General features: G+C 39.2%; 1 protein-coding gene across 3 annotated transcripts in view; it reads right to left on the bottom strand.

Annotated features, from left to right (window-relative positions):
• The window catches only part of ldlrad4a (low density lipoprotein receptor class A domain containing 4a), a 97,353-nt gene that overhangs the window by 64,748 nt on the left and 15,023 nt on the right, over positions 1-17,582 (bottom strand). For all 3 annotated transcript variants that reach the window (XM_079878281.1, XM_079878284.1, XM_079878282.1), the window contains one exon: positions 6,946-7,406. In XM_079878281.1, the coding sequence (XP_079734407.1) occupies positions 6,946-6,985 (40 nt within the window). In that variant the 5' untranslated portion in view covers positions 6,986-7,406. The remainder of the gene's footprint in view (positions 1-6,945; positions 7,407-17,582) is intronic.

The raw sequence follows: 17,582 nt of genomic DNA, 5'->3' as shown, positions 1-17,582 counted from the left end.
GACTGTCAATAGTGTAGTGATGTATGTAACACAGCTTACACAGAACTCAATTTCAAACAAAATTTCTGTTGGTCAGCGTGGCAAACTTGCAGGACCAACTTGAACCTAATGTGTCGCCTTCACTCTAAACTCCAGATTGAAATGAATTTCAAACGCAAGATTTCGCAGATCAAGAGTAAATGAAACCGTGCCTTTAGACTGTCATTTGGTACATTGCCAGTGTGTCTGATGCAGCAGTGTTTTTGTCCTGCAGTTGACCAGGACACTTTCTCTCGCTCGCTTTCCCCTGTCTGCTCAGCCAAACTGATGCTCTCTGACCGTTCTCCGTGTCATCGTCTGCCCATCGCACAATCGCCTGCCATTCTCATGACTCATCCGACCCTGATAAGACCTCAAACCACCCTGCGTGTCTGGGTTCTCTTCCCTGGCCCGGCTGTTGAAGTCACCTGCCCTCCACTCCCCTGAAGCAGTCAGACAAGGCCATCTGTGTGTGGCGGTGGAGATCATGGGATGGATGGGTGTGAGAGAAGCCTCAGTGCCTATATTTACCCTGCACCTGGGATTTGGAGTCCGCCAGCAAGTTCAGGCCAAGTGTGTCAGCTGTTCATGTCTGCGGTTTGTTGTCTTTTTTGTCTTAATTTTCCATTTGACATCATGAAATAGCATTCGCAACCCACTTTATTTCCACAATGTAGTCATGAAGTGAAACAGGATATTCGAGAAGAAGAAAAAAAACAATGAAAATGGGACTTGATTGGATCATGAAAAGTGGGCATTCCAGTTCGACATGGGCTACTCCCATCTTGGAGCACAGCCAACACTTACTTTTAAGACGTTTTGATGGCAAGTATCAAAATGGTAATACTTCTTTTCCAAATGATTCACTATTATTGCAGTAAACTTTATAACATTATCATTTACTGACATTAAATTACTTTGTCAACTATTGTCAAGACATCAGAAAGCATGCAATGCCTACAACACTAGCCATGCACAACTTTTGTTTCAATCGGACTGAATTCATTCATAGTGTTTACATGAACGCTAAACATGTGATAGGATTGATGTGCGCGTTTATATGTCACAAGCTTCAAATCGAAATAGATTTTTTGACATGCGCACACTGCACGAATATAGAGAGTTTCCTGCTGTTTGCGCATAATAACTACTCTCCTACATTGGTTCTTTGTTTGTTTTAAACAGCAGACTTAATATTGATCCATTTCTGGTCATAATTTGGAGACAAAATTGAAAGGAGGAAAAGGAGAATTTTAGAATGACGGGACACTCATTTATATGACACTTTATTGAACCGGAAGAACCGCTTGTTCCGAGCGTCATACGTCATTATGCTATTTCAACGTCATTGCACATGCGCAGTCCTTTCAGTTTTGTTTTTCAATCTGATCAAGTGTTTACATGTTCTCTCTATCGGATTAGAAAATGATTAAACCACCCCTTTTCAATCGGATCGAAATTTCATTCAGATCGAGCTCAATCGGATCGATTAAGATGTAGGCTTTTCAGTCCGATTGAGCCGTCAATCCGATTACAGACGGATTATTAGGTTGAATGTAAACGTAGCAAATGTCTAAACAGCTAATTGCCTATTGGTTAACACATTAACCAATAGCCTAAACAGCCAGTAGAAAGTTAGCATGAAATAGAAATTCATTCTTTCTACTTTCTAAACGCATCTTATTGATCTCATTGTAAAGGATTCATCCATCCATTTTTTGAGCTTGTAATTTTTTTATCAAAAACTCAGTACTGGTCACTTGACAATGCTCTTATTAAAATATCTGACCAATTTTATAGTCTGAGACCAATGATAAAACTGTGCTAGATTATGCGTTTTGCGACGGAGGGACAATGGTAGGGAGCCTTTGAGCTCCATTATGATGATAGACTGTTCTTATGATCACAACTATATAGTGATTTTCAAGTTGAAAGTGTGCATAACGCACAACAGTGACTGTAAAATATGTATTTTAGGTATGGGAGTGACATATTTTGAGTTTTGATATTTGGGATACGGTCATTGGGCTAATTTTGGGCTATTTTTGATTGGCTATTGGACTAGTTCTGTTTTGCAGACCTGGCAACCTTGGTTCCACCCCCAAATCACATCATTGGTTGAGACAAAGTTTCTATGTAAAGCTATGTAGGATCTTCAAACAAACAGAGCAGTGTTTTGAGCCACAGAGCTTCTGTATTTACAAATCCACGTGCAAACAGCTTTACTGATAATTGTCTCTGCGTGTTAAACGGGGATAGGAGAAAGTCAAAAGGAATTACACACACTACCTTTAAAAAGATGGGGGAAAAAATACATAATTAGCCAGAATCAGATATTATGTATTTTGATACTTTGCCGTCTAGTTTTGGATAAGATGTCTTGCTGCATTACACAAGTCTTGTGTACTTCTCCGCTGGATTTCTCCTCCAAGGCTGCGAAATGAGTTTTGTTCTTAATACCTTTAATCTTATTTGGACCTTGTCTCCCACACATCATGCTATATCTTTTGTCACTTTCAACACTCCCCTCCCTGTCTTTCTCCCTCAGTCTGTGTCTGTCGCCGCCTCCAGGTCTTGGCTCCTTTATTAAGAAAAGAAAATAAGAGCGAGGAAGCCTGCGAAAATTTTCTGCGCCAAATTCCCCAGCACATTGAGGGGGAGCAGTGTGTGTCGTGGTGAGAAGAGAATGACCTCCGCCGGCTGAGCTTGGATAATTAAGTGTGCGTGCATAGCAGAACCGAGTCAAAAAGTGCGAGACGGAGCAGCCGTCGCAATATGTTCTCACTTTATTAACATTTCTGAGTAAAATGTAAAACAGACAAGGGCTAGACGCTGTACTACATATAGCTGGTGTGATGGTCTTTTTTTAAAGTTGAAAACTATTAAGCTAATTTTGTCAGACTCTGAAACGCCTTTAACTTTAGATTTAAAGTGCATGTAATTAGACAGGAGCGTTTAAATAGGTCAGTCCATCGCAATGGCTCAAAAACTATGAAAACAAGCCCAGCTAACCCGAGTTTAACCTTGCAAGTAGGCTATCAATTGTTTTTATGGTCCCACAATTATTAGGTGTCTTTAACTTGTACTAACATTTAAATTAATAATTTGATACAATACAATTGTGTACGCGTATGTTTATACAATGTACTTATATTTTTTAAAAATACCTGCATGTAATCACAGCTGTAATTAATCTCTGTAATTACATCTGTAATTACTCTGTTGACCCTTCCCTTACCCCTTAACCCACCCGTAAACCTACCCAAACCTGTCCCTAACTTTACCCATATCCCACCTCAATAGCAGTAAAAGTGTTTTGCAATACAAAATCAACACAATAACTAACATTTTTTTGATTTAAGTAAATAGTAGTTAAGGACACCTAATATAAAGTGTGACCAATCTCCCCCATCCAGTTTGTTTAGTATCGCCGTATTCCCCGGCATTTAGCCCACGGTAAACTCCCCCGACCTATCTGAATCTCCCTACGCAAACCTGCGTGCTGTGGGCTCACAGAATGACGGGAATCGATTTGGAAGCTGTCCACACTCAAAACGCCTCTGCCATGAAACACCAACACAATTCCTTCTTCATGAAGAATACGTGTGTGTGTGTGTGTGTGTGTGTGTGTGTGAGGGGAGAGCAAGCACAGGCATCAGTAGTTTCAGTCTCTGTTGCTAGGCAAAATCATGAGCAAATTAAATCAAATCATATTGACTCAAAAACAGTGGCGGCATACATTTCTTTGATTAGGATCATATTAACTTTAACAGATATTAAATGAAAAGCGACTTGACTGAACAATGCCAGAGACGTGTATCTAACAATTTACATGATACTTGGATTGTGATTGGTAGTATTTGTATAAAAAGATTTACTAAGCTTCAACGCTTGTCTCGTTACTGAGCTTGTCTCCGTCAAATATTTTAAAGCAATAAAATATTGTCATTCTGTATTTTAGTTAAACTTATGTTAAAGAATAGTTAACAAAAAAATGAATTCTGATATTTACTCACCCTTATGTCCTTCAAACCTAAATTTCCTTTATGCATGGAAACACAAGAGAAGATGTTTGGAAGATTGTTCAAGCTGCTCTTTTCCATGCAACAAAAGTTACCTAAAAATAATCTTTTTTTTTCTTCTTTTTTTCATTTTATTAAAATATGGCAAACTGAAGCTTTTCTATAGGTGATGTGGGTTAAAGGAGAACTCCGGTCAATTTTAACATTGAGCTAATTTTTTTGTAAATTTGGAGTGCTGTCAGTACAGAGAACAACGACAAAAATCGGTGTTGCCTACACCGTGTTATCCTCTTTTTAAAATTTGCACCCTGTTGACTTAAATGGGGCAAGTTTTAAACCTGCTTTTAGCCTCTTAACATCCTTGATGTGTCATTACAAGTGCCCAGCCATGTGAGTGATTCCTTTAGAGTGAACGCTGGTGAATCTGACTGCAGTAGATGTGAAAGATATGAATAAAAATGATGTTATTTCAGCCAGCGCACATACCTGTATTTACATCCTATTTTCGGTTGAAGTCCATAGTCGATTGTCGAGTTCGGGCGCATGATCGTACGTACTAAACCTATGCGCATGAACTCGACAATCGACTACTGTGGACTTCAACCATCATTTTTATTCATATCTTGCACATCTACTGCAGTCAGATTCACCGCGTGTTGACTCTGAAGGAATCACTCACATGGCTGGGCACTTGTAATGACACATCAAGGATGTTAAGAGGCTAAAAGCAGGTTTAAAACTTGCCCCATTTAAGTCAACAGGGTGCAAATTTTAAAAAGAGGATAACACGGTGTAGGCAACACCGATTTTTGTCGTTGTTCTCTGTACTGACAGCACTCCAAATTTACAAAAAAATGAGCTCAATGTTAAAATTGACCGGAGTTCTCCTTTAATGCCATGTTTGAATTGAGTGTAAAAATGAATACAGCTCACAAGTAATGTGAACTACTTTTCAAGAGCAGGTCTGACATTTTGCAGAATTTCTTTCTGAGCTCCAGAGAAGTCATACAGATTTAGAACGACATGAAGGTGAGAAAATTATGACAGAATGTCAATATATTTATGTTTATGTCAATATGTTTATATCTGAATATGTTTATTCTGACTACACCTATCAATGTCTTTATATTTTATTCAAAAATGTTATTATGTGTCTTGTTATATTTATGTGTGTATACTGGAAGCTTCAATACCAAGGTAAATTTCGTGAGTGCAAGCACACTTGACAATAAAGCTTTTTCTGATTCTGATTTTAGTGCAAACTTTGTTTGTGTTAAATTTTAAACCAGCTTTGTAATGTTTGTTTGGTTTTGCTAGTTTAAACGTTTCATTCTGTTGTGACTACTTTAACTGACAGGTTGCTCAAGACCGTGGGCCGGCGCTTTTCCCCCTCAGCTGGAGAGCCCATCACATGCTTTTGAACAAAATGTTCTGGTTTTTCATTTCTCTCCATGATGAATAAAGAGCAGAACAGTGTGACCCCGGCTCAGCTTGGGGGCCATCCAGTTGTTAAAACAATATCCTCTACCTCAGGTCTCTCAGGAATTTTTGGATGTATGGGTCCAAATTCCACTCCAAGTTCAAATTCCACATCTGATATTAAAAACTGGATCCTGGAGAATTTTCAGTGTCAGCACTTGGCTGGCCCCGGACAAAGACAGAAGTTTCATTTTCTGAAAACATTCTCTTTTTTGATTTTTGTGAAACATAACCTCCTAACATGATAGTGACTCCTTGCAGTTTAAAAAGATGCGATGTGCAATTTCGGAGAGGCTAGCAATAGCAAGCTAGCTTTGAAAGCATAAGATCCTACCCTCCCTTCAGAGCACTCTCTAAAGTCACGTCTCCTCCAAAACACATGAACACGCACAGCAGAAGTCAGCAAAGCATTACAAAAGATGCCGTTAAATTACCTCATGTCTCAAAGCACATAACATTACAATAATAATGAACGTAAACAACTTACAGAGCTCTTGCTTGTACCACCTGACTGCTACAGATTCATTTCGGCATTGATAGAGTTGACATAGAAACGCAAAAAGGACGTGAACAGCTCCGAGTAGATGAGTTGTAGTCATGAGTTGCCATCTTGTAATTACGGTTACGTAGCATAAGCTTTTCTTTTGGTTCAGGAGGAACTGTAAAAGGTGGCTGCTGTTTGTTTGTGGCGCTCAGTGACTGTCTGTCTAAAAATTCTGCATAGACTCAAGAAATGTTCTGATGACGCAATGATTGGATGAAAATGTTTTGGTCCTGAGACTTCCACAGAAGACACACAGTATGTACATGTGTTAATATTTAGACCACTTCTATTATTGAATGCTATCAGAGTGTGAACAGAGTTTAAACCAGTATAACAAAAAGTGTAAAAAAGTCATGTATTCTCAAACAATTAAAGGTGAACTAATACATTTTTTGATACTGACACCTATTGGGCATCATGCACCCATGTTTTTAAAGTGGATCACTTCTTTCCTTGACCAAGTAAATTTGCACCTGAACAGCCAGCAATCAGTATACAATCGAGTTTTATGGAAAAGCTATTTTGTTGGTATTACATGGAAATTCTTAATTTCAAGTGAGATTAGATGATTTTCAGTTTAAAACATGATTTGCGGAAGGTGTAACTCAATTGGACCTACTTTACACATGAATGGGAGATTCCTTATTTCTTATTGTTTTTGTAAATATAAAAACCGGAAGTTGAACTGGGAAGTAACTGACTGGTTATGTGATCGTAGCAGCAACTACAAGGACTCACCTTATATCAAATAAAGTCTTAATCAGATGCAATTGTACATGAATTTTAATATTTCATATATACTATTCATTTATTTATGTGTAAAACTTTAAGGAGAAACTTAATTTACTTAGTTCACCTATCAAGGGGTAAAGTGACTCTTACCTGTGTTATTATATGTGGCTGGGTAGTCAGCTGCCTGCATACTGCCCTTGCAGTAATGCTTTTATCTGCAGCTTTAACCAGTCCAGTAGAAAGAGTGTTGCTGTGTGACCTCCATTTTGGATCCTCTGGTTCAGCTCATGTATGGCAGTTGTTCTTTAAAGTCCTCCTGGCCAGAGGAAGTGCTGGATTTGCTAAATGACCAGTTACAAAACTCACTGTGGTGAAAATGCTTGCTAAACAAGGGACCCTATCCTCCAAGCCATGGATATGCAGCCATGGCCAACTGTGCAAAGTTTCACTCTAAAGCTTGGAAGTGTTCAACGTGTCTGCTAAAACTGTCTTTCTTTCCACTTTTCAGGCTTGGCATGTGAGTGACACAGATGCCCATAGGCACCGTCCTATCCAATGTGCCATGGGTGTCATCCTTCTTCAGGAGTGCTGGAGTTTCTTCTAAGGAGAAACTGTAGAGAAAAAAGAAAGAGAGAAAACTGGTTAACATGATTATATTTGAACAAGTGATTCCTGTTCCCCTTGGCTGGTTGATTTCGGAAGAGAGCCATATGGAAGACTACACTGGAGAAACAACCTTCTTTATTTGTTCAGATGCAAAAACACAGCAGGGTGGCACTTTGAAGTCTGGAGATAAATATAACTGGGGGTGGCGTGCACACCTCTGAAAGTAAAATCATCTCCACTTCAAACACTACAGGGAGAAGAGAAGCCCGCTCAACAAGAAAAGGCAAATGAAACATTGTTAGCAAAAAGTACAAATACGTAGAAAAAAAATATAAAGCAAAGAATATGGATATGTGTAGGGCAGCTATGGACACAGCAGTCTGGTTTTGACTGCTCTTATCTATCAAAGCACCATGTAACAGTCAAGTCATTAGGAACCGGAGACTCTATAGCCATCTATGATAGAGGTCTGCATGGGCGTTATATTGACCCTAAAGTCTAGGAATGTGCATATTTTCAAAATCGGATGCCTTAACGACTAGTTGACTAATCATTCTTAAGAAAGCTCTGTATAATTAGGCTGTTTTTAAGTTAACTCCACCCTGACTGTACATGGTTTTAAATGGGTGCTTATATAAGGCACATTCTTACATTCAAAAACAGCTGGATGGAGGGCAGCAGAATGCAAGTGAAGTTGTGGAAGACTGGAAGAATGTACTGTAAGAGGAAGATTTTAAAAGAGGAATTCTTTTTAACCTGAACTCTCATGGATGCACAAAAAAACAGCACACGAAGCAATGCAATGGACAAATATATTATTCTGAATGCATAGGATTGTAACAATAATAAAAGTAATGTGAAAGGGCTTAAACCAGCCCGTAAACAAGCCCCCGTGACCTGACCGACCAAATCAGTGCTGTAAAATTTTAACACCATATTCCAATAGTCCAACTTTGAATGGTTTTATCTTGAGACTTCTGCAGCACTAAGTCCAATGTTTTCAAACAGAAGAACTATGTGAACACTCATTAAGAAACATGTCTGCTCGCTGTCTAGTCTGGCTATGACCCTGAGTCTGCAAAATTACACAAAGCTCAGGGTTCAGACAACCAGCAAGTCAATTTTGAAAATATTTAGGTTTTCACATAGCAAGACCTGATCAGGAGACAGACTACTAATATGTGGATGCAGATTGGCACAGACAGTGAGTTTAACTCAAGGATGAGAATGTCTAATTTGAAAAACAGTGGATTTGATTTATAACGATAAGGATGTGGAGGCAGTTAGGAAGGAGCGTGAGTGAAGTTTTCTTTTTGTCCCCAGGACAGAGTTTGTTCATTGTTTGACTGACAGCTCCGATATCAGCCAGCACACACAAGCCAAGACTCTCTCTCGCTCCTCTCCTCCTTGAGGACAGTTCCTCCTTGTGTCAGCATTCTATGCGACGAATATCTCTCTCTGGAGATCGGCCAGAGCGCCGCGGCGCACTGTGACGAACAGAAAATGGAAGATAGGGCCTCAGTGCAACAACTGCAGCAGATATAGAGTAATGTGAAGGACTGATCTGCATCATTTCTGTACTCATTTCTGTACGGTTTTAAGTGTCCCTGATACTTTCTAAAACTTTTTGAGAAGCTGACACCATCCAGGAATCATTGTACAGAAACCCCAGGTGTGTCTCTTTGCAGCACACAATTCATTCATATCAGTACATCTGACCATAGATCTGTTCAACAGGCCACATCTTGTTCCTCGAAACTAGGCCAAAAAAGCACATCTGAAGCTGAGGCTATCCAGGAGACATATAAATGCTTTCTGGTCATGACTGAATGATAAACAAAAGGTTCTATGAGACAAGAATCTTGAGGCTCGGCTTTGACATATTATACTGACTAATCCTTGAATTCGCCCATCAATGGCTGCCCATACATTTCCATTATGACACAGCCACATGGCAGCACTCTCCTTTGAGACGAGAAACGCCATAGGGCATGTTGCTCTTCTGACATTGATTAACGATCTAACAACTTCCCACCATGCCAGATAAAGGCAGTTTGGCTGAGGGGCAAACGAAAGCACACACACAAACACATGTCCTGTACAGTGAAGGTGAAACCTTCACCCACACACTATTGTCGTTCCACATACAGGCATGGTGTGGAGACCAAACGCAAATTTGTGAAAACATTTCAGTGCTATTTCAACTGATCATGTGACATATAAAACTTGTACTTTGAGTAATGACTTTAAAGAATTCTAGACCTAGACAAGCAGAAACCCTTTGTGGGGAGAGATGGATGATGGAGTGTTTGAAGGTTGTAGGGGACCAGGTTATTTGCGCCACTGGGATGATGTAGCCTAGTATTGAAAGAGCTTGGTTTGTAACAAAAACATTGTACGTTAAAACTCCCTAAGAGTTTTAACTACCATCATGAACTATCACATTTGTACAATCCCTTCCCAAGTTGCTACAGGTGTATTTTAAATCACCTTGGATAGAAGAATAATCTAAATGACAAAATTGTAAATTAGACATTAGCATTGCAGGTCAGATACTTTAATGTAATTCTTGCAGTTAATGAGAGCTGAAGTACAGACCCGAGCAGAGGCTTGACATAAGAGAATTTAAGGAGGTTAAACACAGGTCAAGTTCCATTTTTCTGGGGGTTTTTTGAAAGACGCAAGTAGGTCAGCAAGAAGTGAGTTGTATTAGCCTAGCCATGAAATAACTACTGCCTGAATGAGCAGCTTAAAAGCTTGAGCCAAGAAAAGGCAGAATTGCAGACCATATATCATTGCAAATGGCCAGTTTCCGTAAAGTGGTCAGCAAAGTCTGGGGTGACTTCTACTGTTTTAGGGAACTGGTAGATATGACTGTATGACCTTTAAATGAGATGTATTAAGAGAAGTTCTAGGCTCAGAAGAAGAGCAGATCAGGCTTGAGAATCGAGATTATTATCACATTTAGAGAGTCTGCATCCAGTTTGATATGTTAGAAAGGCATGACGAGATCCACTCAAAAGATCATAGGTGGAGAGGCAGAGAGGAGGAAATGAGATGAGCTGAGATAAGCAAAATACTTTAAGAGAAGCAATGAATGCATTACAGTTTTGAGTGCAAATGGAGAAAAGTATGGGCCAAGTACCGAACCCTGTGGTACCCCAATGCTGAGGAGACAAACAAGACAGCGTAAAAGACGGGCCAACTTTTTACCAATGGCCGCTTGCACCTGCACACTCTTTAACAACAAATTACAGAAGTGCTCCTAGACCTTCACCAAAACCCCACGTCACTCTCATTGCAATTGTATGTTATTACATAGACACCTTATGAGCACTTCACTAGCAGCCTTCTGCACACACCTCAGAAGGTAGCTGATGAAGAAGATAAACTGAGAGCGGGGAGTCAGCCTAATTTTTTCTACCAAATTAAACTCTGGTTTCACTCTCTTCAGACTCAAGAAAAAACAGAGGAGTTCCCTCTATCCACTACTGCAAGGCTAGTGTGCTGTTGATAGTACCCTCACTGTCAGTAGGTAGGAAGGAATTTGCCAGAATTTAAGAGAATTAGTTTCCTACAAATGATCTTTTAGTTTCAGTTTCACTATGTCCCCCCATGACCCAAGCCTATTGAGAATCCCTAACCCTAATTCCTGACCCTAATCTTAATCTTAGATTTGCCTCTGGCCACACTTAGGATAACCTCCTCACTCACGCTCCCAACATTTTATGTAACCAGCTGTCTTATGTAACCGTGCATACTTAACAGCCAGTGTGCGAAGTACACAATGACTTCCAGGAGAGTTAAAAAAAACATAAATATATTTTTTTTTTTTAAAAGCTAAATTTCAGGATACAATCTATTGAGGTTTCACAAGCCTCAAACAAACCAAGTTGCTTTTTGGGCAATCTTGAAGACTTTTAAAATAAAACACTTTTTGTGTTTGCTTGTCATATATACATAATCTAGAGAATCAAGGACCAACAATCTGCAACTACAATGGGGGGCTCCATCTCGTGTCCCCAGGACTACCAAGACTCAATTTTTAAAGAGGGGGATCCCTTATTTGGCACCAGGTGAATATTCACCTTCTGAATAAATCGTAACCTAACTTTTGTGGTTACAGAAACACACTCTTAAAATATTTCCTTGTGTAATATAAAGTATGTAAATGTAAATGTTTAGAATTTTGTTTACACCACCTTTGTAGAGTTCAAGCATTAAGTAGGGTCTGTCAAACCACCCCAATTTGTGCCCAGATGAAGATGTTTTAAGTAACTGTTATTAGAATCAAAAAGAATATAGACCGCTAAGCACTCATGCTGTTCAGCCATTATTTGGCATAGTTCCTGCTTCTGGTGTAGGAGTGCCCACGTAATAACCCAGCAAGAATATTTGATGAATCTTTTATCTTACGTAAGGTCCCAAAACCCATCATCGTCTCCCTATCTGCTCTCCAATGAAGGATTTCCTTCTTAGTCTCTGTTGTTCTTTATTATAAGGAGCTGTGAATCAGCCCGGATGTGCCAAGCTTAGATTTCATCCTCTCAGGCATATTCTGCCACCTAAACAGTGCTCAAACACACACTGATACACATACACAAACCTGCAGATAACCTGCAGTACCCCATTTATAGAACATCCACCTACTCTCAAACTATCATTTGTAACATTTATTTTTTACCACTTGTCTATTCCGAACTGGACAGACACTCATACACACCTGTTGTCCTCCGCAACCACTGATTCATTACAGTCCTGCCATGCACCCAAGTGTGACACAAGCCTTTTGCCTTCTCCATTAGATGAGTCACAGCTCAATTAAACCTCCCCTGGCAGACACACACACTTTTAGCAGACTGAGCGCTCAGGGGGGTGGCACTGGCTGTAGCAGACCTGGCCTCAGGCAAACATCTCTTTCAGACTTTTAATTATGGCCATAAAGTCAGGCCCACTTTGAGCCTTGTGCGGGACTGTTTTCTTAATCTCGCTCCAGCCCCCTCCTGCTGAATTTCTGACCATTACCACACGCTCCGGCAATGTTTGTATCCACTCCCACCCGCACCTGCAAACATTGTTACAGCTTGTCGAAATTGTGAAAAAAATTACACAAATATTAGGGCTATGCTAAATGTTTAGAATAACAGAGATAAAATATTGTGATCAATTAAACTGACAAGATAAAGTAATGCTAGCACCACAAATGACACACATTTGGTCAGCTTTTTATTAAAACAAAACCACAACTAGTGGAGCATAAAAACATATTTAAACGTCTGCGTAACAACACACACCTAACCATAACATTTAAATTATGTTAACCTAACAAGGCACAATATTTAATTGAATTACTTATAAAATAAATAAATATCAAATTAAATATAAAATAAATAATACTAAAAACATTAAATGTACTTAAGGATTGAATTAAATAATGAATCACTTGGCCTAGCCTGCTATGGAGGAAGAGAATGTTACTGATCAAATGCGGTGAACTTCATGTGTTGACTGTTACGCGGCAAATTGCGGGACCTGCTCTGTATTTTTTGACCACCCACTCCCACCCGCAGCAAAGGTAAAACTGCCCGCTCCCGTGAGATTTCCATTGGGATCCAAATCTCAATCCAGCCATCAACTTTGCAGCTTATCCCTAACCAGGCATGATGTGACAAAGCGACAAGCAGTAGGCCTAAATGTAAATCAGTTTCTATTCTAATCAGACACGACTGCAACAAGCAACTTTATCGGTTGCTCAAGGCCCCAGTACACTTACAGCAAAGTTTTGTTTGTTTTTTTTGGTTCTTCGCTTAAGGGTAAAACAACGTTTGAAATACCTCAACAGCGGTACACTGTTAGCAAACATCTTACTGCTGAGAGTGCCGTTTAATTGAATATGTAAAATGCTGCACGCTTTTCTCTCAATAACAAGGTAAACGCACAATAAAAACGACAGGGGTGAGAAAACAGCAGTTAAGAAAGCATCTGATCATAGAGATGTGGATATGTTTGCATAAACTCTGCTATTTGGCACTCCAGTCAAGTCACATTTATTTAACATTTTATACAAAAGATTGCTTTTAAAACGAGCAGTTTACAGTATTAAACAAAAAACAGTGCCAGTGTTGCTTTCAATGAGAAATACAACCTCAATTTCTACTATAAAGCAGCTCTCCAGTGTGTTTTTACTCGTGTCAGACCTCAATAAACTGAATAAAAGGGATGAACTGGAGAAGATTTCCACGTCAAAGGTGGCGGAGCCACAGAGTACACCTACCTAATACGTAATCACCATGGACTGACTAGTTTGAAGTCGTTTATGGCCAGAAAGTTTGCTTTTGTAAGCAGTTTTAAACTCCGAAAACAAACATATTTTTGCCCTGATTCTCTACACCAGTCAGTGATTTCATTTTGCTTGAAGTATATCAAAGCCTTTAGTTTCTAATTCTGTGGTGTCACACTGGGTAGCCCCACCACAATGAAATATAATTCATCCAAAAACACTCATTGTAGCAGCCCAGTACCATGTAAACATTTTATTTCCAAGTAAATAACCTGAGCCCTCTGACCCCAGGAATTTACTTTGCCGGACATTCAGAAAGCATCTTAAGATTAAACCAAGTGCTTGACATTTATATGGCCAGTATACATTAGTTTGGGGTGCCCAATCCTGCTCCTGCCAATCGACTGTCCTGCACAGTTCATCTCCAACTCTAATCAAACACACCTGAGGCAACCAATTAAGGTCTTCAGGATCACTTGAAACAGGTGTGTTTGATTAGGGTTGGAGATGAACTGTGCAGGACAGTCGATCAGCAGGAGCAGGATTGGGCACCCCTGAATTAGATGATATTCCATGGGAATGTATTGTGAAACATAAAACATGGAAAAGATTGACAGGTCTAGAAATGTTGTGTACTGTCTGTATTTGCGTCTCACATTTGGAATTTGTGTATAATTGTATTGTGCCGAGGTCTCATTATTGTCTGGGTGTGTGTGTGCACAGGGGTTCAGGGCTGAATGGTGCCAGTCTAAGAGTGTCTCTGTGGTGCCTGCCTCATCTGCCAGCCTCAAGATTGATTTATCAAGACATAGAGAATGAGGCAACACCCCCCTCACACCATCTTTCTGTCTCTCTTTAAAAAACACAAAGTCCCCAAAACAACCCCAGCACCCCACCCCCATCACAATCACATTTTCCCCCTCAGACAAGTGCTTTGCAGCCAGAGCTAGACACCGTCTCACACACTCATGCAGGGTGTGGGCTGATGGGGTGGGGGGACGGCTGGCACAGAGGGGAATCATAACACTTGATGGTAGCAGAGCATGTCGGATGTAAACAGCATCATTTTCTCTTTTATTTCATTTACGACAGAATAAAATATGGAAATAAAAAATGTGGGTGGATGTGTCTCCCCCTCCCTGCACAAAAAACTTCCGTCTCTCGCCCGCATCATTATCCGTCTGCGTCGTTTTCAAATCGGCTGGCGAGACTGAGAGCTCACGGGGAAAAGAAAAGCCAGCAGAACATGTTTAATCTCTACCCTGTTCCTGACAAGAAAAAAAAATACAAAAAATAGGAATGAAAAAGCAGAGGAGAGAAGAGTTGCAGTGTGGGTGGAGTTATGACGGGGGCTTTTTTCTTTTACAAACAAAGTACTGTAGAGGTACTATAGTACAGTTATGATATGGGAAAGTAACATCATGGTATTTTGATTTATACCATTGTACCAAATAAATTATTACTGAACTGCATAGTTGGACATTATCAGCATCAGAAAATATTTTGTCAGTTTGGCAGATTAACAGGAGTGCTCTTTGAGTCTTTTTCCAAAATCTAATGACAGCCTTGTCAACAACTAATAAACATTTTCTGTTTTTAAATGTTTTTCATGAGTTTTGAGTAAATATTGCATAAAATAAGTGAAAATAACATTTCATTTCATGTGTATTATATCAGATTATCTATATTAGCAGGGTCCAAAGTAAACATTGCCCAAGTGCCAAATGCAAGTAAAATTTGGCTTAGGTGAATAAATAAGTTGGCCATGTTGGCCGCTAATTTTATTGGGAACTGAAAAATTTGTGATTTGAGTTGAACTGAAGAAAATAATTCTTACCCTCAGTGATGTAAGCATCAAGAACGATTCAAGGAGTACAAACTGTCTATCAAATAAAACATATGTAGAGACTGACTTTGAAAAAAAATTAACATCATTAAATTTGTTAGTTTTTTCTCCAGAACTTTTTTCCTTCCTGAAATATTCCTTTTATTAAAACACAAAAATGTATTGAGAAAGTCTTCACGATTTGTGACAGGTGAGAGACTTCTTTTGTATGATGCTACAAGTGACTCAACAAACCAGCACAGTTCAACACAAAAATGAAAAATAATCGCAACATTGCTATTTTTCACATGAAAATAGCAAAATAATCCCAAAGGACAACAATGTTTAAAATTGATATTATATTATATTATATTATATTATATTATATTATATTATATTATATTATATTATAATTAAAAAAAAAAATCTAAAACACTTTAAACTAACGTTTCATGCCAGATTAAAAAAAATTGCTGTACATTTTCTTCACCCATCATTGTCAAAACACTGATGTTGGACAAAAGGTAATTACAATTAAAAAACATTTTTATTAAAAACTACTAAATACTTCAAAAAAGCACCATGACATTACCATGATACATGTTAAAAAAAAACTAATCAAGGGGTTTATTAGTTGCATCAGGTGTGCTTGAACTAGAACACATGAAATATCTGAACTGGCTAGGTTTGTTGAGTGTCACGTTTTACTGCATGTTAGAAATATGTCTAAGTCAAAAGAATGGTCCAAAAAGTTAAGAGAAGTTTTCATCGCCCTTTACAAACAAGGAACAGGATACAAAAAGATAGCCAAGGCACTCAATGTTCCTAGAGACACCGTTGGAAGCATAGTTCGCAAGTTCAAAGTTAAAGGAACAGTGGTTACACTACCTGAATGGGGCAGAAAAAGGAAGCTATCAACAACAGCAACCAGATTTCTGAGAAGGCCGTTTCAGAAAACCCTCGAGTGACTGCAAAAGACCTGCAGCAACACTTGGTGGCAACATGCACTGAGGTTTCAGCTTGCACAGTAAGGCGCATACTAAACGCATACCAGAACTCCAAGACATACACCACTTCTGAAACAAAAGCACAAGAAATGTCTGCTCCAATTTGCTCAAAATCATATAAATAAGCTACAGATGTTTTGGGATTCTGTTCTGTGGAGCGATGAAACAAAACTGGAACTTTTTGGCCCAATGGATCAGCGGTATGTCTGGAGGAAGAAGAATGAAGCATATGCTGAAAATAATACTCGTCTACAGTTAAGCATGGTGGGGCTCGGTGATGCTCTGGGGCTGCTTTACATCGTCTGGCACTGGAAACCTGCAGCATGTGGAGGGCAAGATGGATTCATTGAAGTATCAGGAAATCCTAGCAGAAGCTGAAGCTTTGGCGTCATTTGACCTTCCAACAGGACAATGATCCAAAGCATACCTCAAATTTCACCAAGGCTTGGTTGCAGAAGAAGTCCTGAAATATTCTACAGTGTCATCACAGTCACCTGGCTTGAACCCCATAGAAAATGTCTAGTGGGATTTGAAAAAGGTGGTTGCAGAACGCAAACCCAAGAATATTACTGAACTGGAGGCCATTGGCTAAGATTCCTCAGAAACGCTGCCAGAATCTGGTAATATATCTCGTTTGCAGCAGGTCATAACAGCAAATGAGTGTTCTACTAAGTACTAAAGATGCTTGCCGTGAAGGGGTTGAATAATTTTGAGACTGCAGAAGTCATTAAAAGTTGCATTTTCAGTTGAAATTGGGGAAACCACAACATTTGTTGTGTTGAGCCATTTCAATTATGTTTGTTTGATTTGTTCATTGCAAACAGCTGAAAGTCTGTAAATTGCCAATAAACCAGATTTGCAATGGGGGTCTAAATCTCTACCATATTGCAATAAAGAAAATAGACGCAATGAGTTGAAAGGTTGCTTATTATGACTCCAGAGAACTTTAAGCTCAAGACGATGAGAGTCAGATCAGTATATAAGGAGATGAATCACATATCAGATAAATGCTAATGCAGCCGTTTCAGCTTGATCCCTCATTTAAAGATTGTATCAGAATGTACTTGTT

This window comes from Squalius cephalus, assembly GCF_949319135.1.
Source record: "Squalius cephalus genome assembly, chromosome: 8".
In the NCBI taxonomy this organism is placed as follows: Eukaryota; Metazoa; Chordata; class Actinopteri; order Cypriniformes; family Leuciscidae; genus Squalius; species Squalius cephalus.
This window is presented reverse-complemented; position numbering and strand designations above follow the sequence as displayed.